Source organism: Sorex fumeus, unplaced genomic scaffold (assembly GCF_029834395.1).
Source record: "Sorex fumeus unplaced genomic scaffold, SorFum_2.1 ptg000048l, whole genome shotgun sequence".
Classification (NCBI taxonomy): Eukaryota; Metazoa; Chordata; class Mammalia; order Eulipotyphla; family Soricidae; genus Sorex; species Sorex fumeus.
The window spans coordinates 4853161-4863073 of NW_026606105.1; the positions used below are offsets into that span (position 1 = coordinate 4853161).

The window sequence follows — 9913 nt, forward strand, 5'->3', positions numbered from 1 at the left end:
AATAAAAAATATTGAGTAGACCTAATAACCCTCAACGTAGCTATCCCTAGGCAGCTCTGCCTCACTGGACCCAAACACCAGGCAGGCCCACACTACTGAGCCAAGTGTCTCTGCCAGGGGTCTCCAGACCCCCTGAGTACTGCTTTGGAAGCTTTCCCTCCAAAAATTATATTTGAGCTAGTAAGTACCATTCCTGTGGGAAAATTGTCCCCATCAGGTGAACAGAATGCAAGTTCATTCCTTCAGAAGGACACTACAGAAGTAGCCCTACTAGACCAGAAAAAAGGGGCAGCAGAAACAGGTTTGTTCTAGCATCTGGCCTCAATCATCCGTGGGCTGGGAACTCTGAAGCAGCCTGGCTCTGAGTGGCTTCTGTGTCGAATCCCTCAGTGCGCTAAGGACCACACACCTCACAGTAAGGGAGTGTCTGCCTGACTTTCTGTGCAGGGACCAGGTGGCCAAGCTTCACTGTGCAAATAACTGCTCGCACAAAAGTAAAGAGCCGAATGGTTGCTGGTGGCGGCCGCAATGGACAGAACAAACTTCTCCTTCTGTCCTCGAGAACCACGGTACCCCTCCGGAATCTCTCCTTTACTGAGATCATCCACCTCTATCGAGAAGTAGATCAGCTGGAGTCCCCGTCCGGGTGCTTGTCGATACCAGTACATATAGTCATCACCCCTAGTCTGAGAACATTCCAGGGAAAGGCTCGCTCCTGCCTTTGTGATCCTGTTTCTTGGAGTCTGGGTGATGCCAACATCCATGGAACCTGTGAGGAGACAATACAGAGCTGAAGACAGCTGCCACCTCAAAGAGAAGTTTTAATTAGGACCTACTTGGAAATGTATTTAGGTTGGAGGTATCTTACCCCTTTGCAAACTCACCTGTTCCCAGGAGACAAAAGGCCACACAGCACAGGAGCAGAGAAGCCATGGTGGGGAGGCGTTTCAGCTCTGTGTGTTGTGGGGGACACAGGGCATGAAGATGGGAGTGACAGGGCTTGGCCATGATGTCACTGTCCCTGCAGCTTACTGAGCCTCAGGGAAAGATGCTGGCACAACCCTTTTCTCCAAGGGCTACCCTTGTTCCTATTTTCTTACCCAGGATTTCATTGCATTGGCTTGCTTATTTTCTGTCCTATCGGCACACACAGAAATCTATATTCCCTCTACTTCTCTTCCTGGTGCCTCTCAGCCTTCTATGCGAGTGACCTCACTCTTCCTGGATCTGACAGTGTCAGCTCCTTCAAGAACAGCATCCTCTGTTTGGAGGATCCTCCCAGGAGGGGAGATGCATGTCGAAAGTAGACTATGGACTGAACATGTTTGCCACTCAATGCCTCTTTTGCAGACCACAACACCCAAAAGGAGAGAGAGAACACAGGGGATTGCCCTGCCACAGAGACAGGGGGGATGGGGGGATGGGGGTGGGAGGGATATTATCCATGGTGGTGGAAAATGGGCACTGGTGGAGGGATGGGTATCTGATCATTGTATAATTGAAACCAAAGCACAAAAAATTGTAAATCTACAACTTTAAAAAAAATAAAATAAAATAAAGGGAAAAAAAAAAGAACAGCATCCTCACAGCTGAATGGGCCATGAAGAAAATTCAGATTTCTTTCAAAATGGATGCAATCTCATAGCAAGGGAGGGACAATCCTTGTTTTTTCTTCACTCGTTTTTTTAAAAAAATATAGAATGCAGGATCTGGAGTGATAGCACAGTGGGTAGGGCGTTTGCCTTGCACACAGTCGACCCAGGTTCAATTCCCAGCATCCCAGATGGTCCCCCAAGCACCGCCAGGAGTAATTCCTGAGTGCAGAGCCAGGAGTAACTGCTGAGCATTGCTGGTGTGACACCCCCACCCAAATATATATATATATGTATATATATATATATATATATATATATAGAGAGAGAGAGAGAGAGAGAGAGAGAGAGAATGCAGGCCAAAGGCAGGAAATTTGAATATAGTCCCCATCAAGTTGGAGGAATTTTTAATCATTTTTTTATTTTAAGAGTACAAATAACATTGTGGCTGAGGTCGATATCACAGCGATCAAAATCAGGACCTCAACCATGCAAGGCACACTCTCACGCAAGCCACATCCCTGGTCATTGAAGACTGTTTTTCTGATTAATATTTTCCATGTATAAACCTTAACTGACAATATCGACTCCCTATAGGAATGTTTTATTGAATGCGCACATGCATTCCAAATAAATAGTTAATATGTTTGCTTCCATGTTTAATCCATTTAAAATACCTTCACACAACAAAAAAAAAACCCTCCTGCTTTTAGAAGTAAAGTGTTTAATATTTGAATGTAATGAGTTGCAATTACAGCAAAACCCCTGTGCTTGAGAAGTCGGTATGACTGAGCAACCAGCACTCACTCCCTGCAGCTTTAGGTCGGGGCATCCTGATTCTGCCTCCTCCTTTGAGATGCCCAGAACTCTCACACTCAATGCTGCTTCCTGGCTCATGGCAAAGTCTCCTTGGTTGTATTTTGATTATGAATATTTCTGATATATACTATGTAGATGGAATGGTATAATGAACCTTTCTGGACTCACTCTACTCAGCTTCATTCATTACCAGCAATCAGCATTCTTATTTACTCCCTATTCCTTTTCTCTGTTCCGCGGAACTTTGCAGAGTTGTCACTTTGGGGAGAAGCCAAGGGTACTTTACAACCTCTGTAGATTTTCACTGTGACAGTCCACTGTCTTCACTCTGTTTCTTTGGGGTTTTCTCTAAAATTACTAATGGGAACAAGGTTTTGTTCCGGTAAATTAATTCACAATTAGTAGAAACAGAAGAAAGCTAATAAAGATGATCATTTGGAGGTTGACTTTAGTGGAAAAATAGATTGCCCCATTTTTTTTGGTCCTCATAAATAAAAATGTGGTAGGGTCAAAGCAATAGTACAGCAGGTAGGGCATTTGCCGGATAAGCAGCCGACCAGGGTTTAATCTGGGGTGGCACATGGGTGGTATCCCATGTGGTCCCCCAAGCCTGTGAGGAGTAATTCCTGAGCCCAGAGCCAGGATTAAGTAACCCCTGAGCACTGCCAGGTGTGGCACAGAAAGAAAAGAAGGAAAGAAAGAAAGGAAGGAAGGAAGGGAGGGAGGGAGGGAGGGAGGGAGGGAGGGAGGGAGGGAGGGAGAGAAAGAAAACTAAATGTGTGGTTTTGCTGCCCCCTGCTGTAGGGAGTGGGATAGGTGGGAGGGACATTGGTTATGCAATATTAACCCTTACTGGGTTCTCCATCAGTTTAAGAGAGCAGCTGGCTGCAGTGCAGTGGCATTCTATAGAGGTTTAGGCTAGGTCACAAAGAGAGGGAAGCAGAAAAAGTTCTAGGAAAAGAGTCTTTGATGGTGGAGTAATCAGGGACTTTTATCAGAGGAAAGAATGATATTGAAAATGACTTCAATTTCTGAGCAATTTCACAAGAGAGTCCTTGATGGCATAAACCAATAGTCCCTCTGCCGAGGGCTGCCTTATGAAGCTGTCACTTCTGATTCTCATGACACCTGCCATACTCCGCAGGCAAGGCAGAGATCCACACATTGAACCTTGCCAATGGTGTATTGTGTTTATGGGTGATAATTATTGATCTGTAAAACAAACATTTTCTGACACAGAGGGCTAAAAGGGAGATGCTTTTTCATTTCTGGTCAGTATTTTCTGGCCATAAAAAATTTTCACCTAACCTTCAACTTACAAAGATGTTTTTCTATAGTTTCTTTTAGGAATAAAATCTGCTTTAGCTTTTGTACTTTGGTCTCTAATACACCTCAATCTGAGTTTTGCTTATGGTAATGAGGTATTGTCAAAACTTACTTAGTTTTTTTTAGTCACATAGTTTTTTTCAACACTGAAAACATGATTGGTTGAGGTTTGCTATGCACTGAAAACTAGTCCATAAGCATGATTTTTTTTAATTTTATGATTTGTTTATTTTCCCTTTGTGATGATTTATAGTTTTTCACAAAATATTGTTTCTGAAATTTTCTCCCATTATTGATATTATTGCATATGTACTGAAGTTTACTTTTTAAAGGTTTGCAACTGAAGCAATTTGGTTTTTAATGTTGGTCCTATAGTCTACGATCACGCAAAATTCACTATTTTGTGTGTAGTTCATTGATTCCTTTGAGATTTCTATACAAACAACAATGCAATCTGAAAATTGTGAAAACTCTATTTTTGCCCATTATTTTATTTGTCTTTTTGCAATTGTTATGGTTTCTAATACAGTATTGAAGAAAGGAAATAAGTCTTTTCTCTTCCCTGACTATAGAAGTAAGTTGGTCTATATTTATCATTAGTTAAAATGTTAGTTAACATTTTTCATTGATTCAGTTCATAAGTTTGAGAAAGCTCGTATCTATTGCCAACTTGTTCTGAAGTAGTACCAGATTTTGTCTAATGTTTCCTCAACAACTATAGAGGTGGTCAAATGATCAGTCTTTATTATTCTGTTATAATGATGGCATTCATTGATTTTTTTTTTAAAAAAAAAACCCTTACTCGTTGTTTCTCCTGCAATAAATCAACCTGTTCCTGATAAACAATTACTGTATCTATATATTTACACACCTGAAGACTTACAATGCACATACAAATTTGGGCATGATTTGTTACTTTGCTGAGTATTACTCTTTTTTTAACCTGTGATACTAAAGGATATAATTGTTCTGTCCCATGTTTGTCAGATTTTGGCATTAGAGTTTTGTAGGATCACACAATGAGTTTGGAAGTGGTTCTCTTGTGGTCTATAAAACAAAAGTGCTATGTACAGTAGTATTTTTTCTTAAGAGTTTGATAGAATTAATCAAAAAAACTGGATTGATTAGTTTCCTTTGAGTGAATGTTTTTGATAGATAATTCAATTTTTTATATAAGCCTCTTATCATTTCTAATTTTATCTTGTGTCATTTTGGCAACTCATTTTCAAATAACTTCATTTCCTCTGAGTTTTGGAATTTATTAGCACATAGTGATTTATAATAGTCTTTCATTATTTTAATGTTTGAAATATTTACAGAGTTTTTTTCCTTTAATCATTGATATGATAACTTGTTTCTTTTCCCCTTTTTCTTAATGTTATGTGCTAATCAATTTTACCAAGTGCTAAAATTGTGACCGTCTCTTTTCTGAATTCTTGAACATATTTTATAATAGCTACTAAAGTTCTTTGCCTTAAATTTCAGATGTGTATTATTGCAGGATTGATTTCCATTTCTATGAATAGAAATCCTTGTATGGATTGTATTTTCCCATATCAAGCTTTGTCATTTCCTGGTCAAAGTTGTAGTTGCTACGTTTCAAAAGTCCAGATTTGGGGCTTTCATTAGGTAACACTTGAGATGGTGTTTCCAAGAGGCCATTACTCTATTGGTACATTATTTAGATCCCTCTGAGTCTTACTGAGCTGAGGCAGTTCTAGAACAGACCTTACTCAAGAATTTGAATAGAGAGAAGCATCTCTCAGCATTTTCTAGTTCAAAAGGGTTGGGCTGGAATGATAGCACAGCTGGTAGGGCGTTTGCCTTGCATGCGGCCGACCCAGGTTCGGTTCCCAGCATCCCATATGGTCCCCCGAGCACCTCCAGGAGTAATTTCTGAGTGAAGATCCAGGAGTAACCCCTGTGCATCGCTGGATGTGACCCAAAAGGCAAAAAAAAAAAGGTTACCCATGAGTAATATGCATTTTTATGAGAGTGATGGTTGGAAACATTTCTGAGCTAGAGATATTGAGGTGCAAGGGATAATACAGTAGTAATGAATGCCCAGGGGCCCAAGGGTGAAAGTCATGGAGGTGTGATTCATGTGATGGAAAGAACATGCACCAACTCCATAAGGAGATCACCTACAGATTGCTGAAAATCATACCAAACTCCCAGTAGAAAATTTTCCCAAGAATATCACTAGAGAATTTTTTAAAAATAAGATAAAGACTTTGGCTCTATTGCGGCAACATGGGAAGATACCGTCATTGACAACATTGATGAGGAATACGATCGAATGATTCAGCACCTCCATGATTGTGCAAGGAATGCCGAAAGAGATAACCACAAAAAAACCGTCTTTCTTCGAACACTCTTGAACTTATTCGCCAACGTGGCTTGGCACATGCCTCAGGCAACCACAAGCGAACATCTGAACTGGCAAAACAGTGCAGAGAAGCCATCAAGGATGACCTCAAAAACAGGAGAGCAGCAGTACTGGTAGATGCAGCAGAAGCTGGGAAAAACATTCGTAATGCCCGCCTGTCCTTCACCAACTACAAAACCAAGATGACTGCCCTCCGACATCATGATGGATCTATCACATCTTCCAGAAGGGCAATGGAGAAGATTATTCATGACTTCTACTCAGATCTCTTTAATAGCCACATCCACTTGCCCACATACCACATACCACATGATGGATATGTCGTTCCCAATGTTCTCCCTTCCGAAATCCAACATGCCATCTCGTCGGTAAAGAAACAAAGAGCACCTGGCCCAGACAAGATCAGACCTGAACACCTGAAGAACTTACCATCAGTACTCATCAATACATTGGCTCGACTCTTCACACGCTACCTGTCTGAATGCAAGGTTCCATCCCAATGGAAAACCAGCAGGACTGTACTACTATACAAGAAAGGAGACATCCACGACATTGGCAACTATCGCCCAATCTGCCTATTGTCTGTCATCTACAAACTATTCACTCGAGTCATCCTGAGTAGGATTAGCAGAACACTAGATGAAGGACAACCATGTGAACAAGCTGGATTCCGAAAAGGATTCAGTACCATCGACCATATCCACACAATAACCAAGCTCATTGAGGTATCTCGGGAGTTCAAGATGCCGCTCTGTCTAACGTTCATTGATTTAAAGAAGGCCTTTGATTCTGTTGAGACGGAAGCCGTCATGGAAGCCCTAGACAATCAGGGCGTACAAACTCAATACATCTGCATCCTTCGTGAGCTCTATTGCGGATTCACTACCAAGATCTCACCATTCTACAAAGAAGTAATCATCCATATCGAGAGGGGTTCGGCAGGGTGATACCATTTCACCAAAACTCTTCAGTGCCACCCTCGAGAACATCATGTGACGACTGGAATGGGAAAACATGGGAGTGAAGATAGATGGTCGGCAACTACACCACCTCCGTTTTGCTGATGACATCATTCTAATAACACCAAACATCAGCCAAGCGACACAAATGCTGAACGACTTTGACCGTGAATGTGGAAAGGTCGGACTACAGCTGAATCTTACGAAGACAATGTTTATGAGAAACAGCCTTGTTCCTGACGCTCCATTCGCTCTCAACGGAACCACCATCTCCGAATGCAACAGTTATATATACCTAGGTCGAGAAATCAACATGATGAATGACCTGGCACCTGAGTTGTGCAGGAGGAAGAGAGCGGCTTGGAATGCCTTCAAGAGCATTGAAGAAATAACTAAAAGGACAAAGAACCTCCAGCTACGAGCACATCTCTTTGATTCCACTATTCTTCCTGCATTAACATATGCCTCAGAGACCTGGACCCTACGAAAACAGGATGAGAACGCTATTCGGGTCTCTCAAAGAGGAATCGAAAGAACTATGCTTGGAATATCACGATTCACTCAAATGAGAGATAGAATCCGGAGTTCTGATCTTCGTCAACGCTCAAGAATCAGGGACGCTGTCTCATTTGCCAAGACATCAAAAATCAGATGGGCTGGACACGTAATGAGGTTTACAGACAACCGCTGGACTAGAGCCATTACTGATTGGATTCCACGGGACATCAAAAGATCACGTGGACGCCCACCTATAAGATGGTCAGAGTTCTTCGTCAAGACCCTAAATGATTGGTTTGAGGCTCTGCATGTTCCTAGAACGAACAGATACCATTGGGCTATGCTAGCACGCAACCGGGATGAATGGAGATGTTACTGGCACCCGCTCGAATAAATCGATGAATAACGGGGATTAAGTGATTAAGTGAAGTGATTAAGATAAAGACAGGGCCAACATCTAGTGAAAATGTGCTCAAACTCATTAGCAATCAGAAACTGCAAACATGAATGGAGAGAGAGGTACTATTTAGTTTTCTAAATAGTTTTGGCAGTTAGTAGATAGGAGAACAAAAAGTATAAGGTAATATCTCTGTCTCTGTCTGTCTGACATTTTCTCTTTCTCTCTCTCTCTCTCTCTCTCCCTCTTTCTCTCTCTTTCCCTCCATCTCTCACCACCTCTCTTTCTTTCATAAGCATATTCTGTAAAGGAGGTTGGAAGAGAGAATATGTTCTTATTTTACTGGTTAGACTGGCAACATTTTAGAAAGCTGTTTCATTCCATAAGAAATATCGGAAGTTTTAGACCTGTTTAAGTGGGATTTTAGGTAGGGCGTTTGCTTTGCGCGCAGCCGGCCTGACTGACCCGGGTTCGATTCCTCCACTCCTCTTGGAGAGCCCAGCAAGCTACCAAGAGTATCTTACCTGCAGGGCAAAGCCTGGCAAGCTACCCATGATGTATCCAATATGTCAAACACAGTAACAACAAGTCTCACGATGGAGACGTTACTGAGCCCGCTCGAGCAAATCGATGAACAATGAGAGGACAGTGACAGAGTGACAACAATCGAAAAAACACTCTGGTTGTATTTATACACATAAAGTAACATACGCATAGAGCAGTCCATGTATCAGTGACCATTATTCTAACTGCACAGGAAAAGAAAGAAGTATATACAGGTATTTTGAACAATTGTGCCTTTGGGTAGCTATTTCTCTAGAACTGGATGAAGAGACCATGCATCCATCATTTAGACTGTATGTATGTACAGAAGTATGAAGGATTTCTACTGTGAGTTCAGTAGAAAAATCAAATTAAATTGCATGCATAATAGAGTTAAAATTTACTTGATTTATGAGCTAGAGACATGCACACATTGTAATAATATAAGGGCACATTGTAAGAATTAAATGCTATGGAAGCTTCATGACTAGATGGTGACAAAATTGTTCTTTTCCTAGGTATTTTAAACTCAGTATTAAAAAGAGATGGACTGATCTTTAACAGTATTTGGAATAATGACCACCAAGTTGGTAACCTTTAATTACCATCTAACCCTTAGCATAAGGAAAAAATAAAGGCAAATGAAGGGAGAAAATACGCAAGGCAGACAAAATCAAGAAAGAAATGAAAACTGGAAGGCACCAGACTGGAAGGGTTCCAGACACCACAAACTGCTATTGCTTCCAGAACTGTCTTTCCATCACCTCTTGGCAGCTGCTAAACTCCATCAGCCCTGTGTTAAATTCCATTTTGACCTCAGTTCATCACTGCAGTTAAATTCTGCTACTTTCTTCTAAACTAGTAAATCATCTGCTTCCTGAGTTAGGTCCATGTTGAGTTTGTGCACTACACGGAACTTACATTTTCACACTGTGGACTGACTGCTGGCACAGAAATAGAGTGCCGAGTTTTCCAGTTCAGAAGACTTGATTTCCAAGCTACAGAGTGAGGATAGGGGGCATTCAGCAGAGAACCACTTCTTGTCCAAATCAATTTGACTAATAACTTCTTGATTCTGAAGGTAAGCCAAGAACCTAAATTCTTTATCCTGGATCTGTTGATACCAGTAAACAAAAGAATGTCCTTTGTGTGGGGTACAATTCATCTTTGCCTTCTGTCCTTGGTTTTTAACCAAGTATGCCGGAGTCTGGATGACTTTGACATTAATAGAGCCTGTAAAGAAAGACAACAGAAGGTATATCGAAGACCCAACAGGGGAAAAGCTTGGGGCAGGGGTGGGCAAGCTCAGGACAGGGGTTTTCTTTGGTGCTCAGGACTCACCTGTTCCCAGGAGGCAAAGGGCAAAACAGCAGAGGAGTCTGGAGTCCAT

General features: G+C 41.5%; 1 gene segment (V, D, J or C); it reads right to left on the reverse strand.

Moving 5' to 3' along the window:
- The window catches only part of LOC130032506 (T cell receptor beta constant 2-like), a 111085-nt gene extending 101172 nt beyond the window's left edge, over window positions 1-9913 (reverse strand). The window contains 2 exon segments of the C gene segment in view: window positions 9462-9756; window positions 9865-9913. Coding sequence covers window positions 9462-9756; window positions 9865-9913 — 344 coding nt within the window.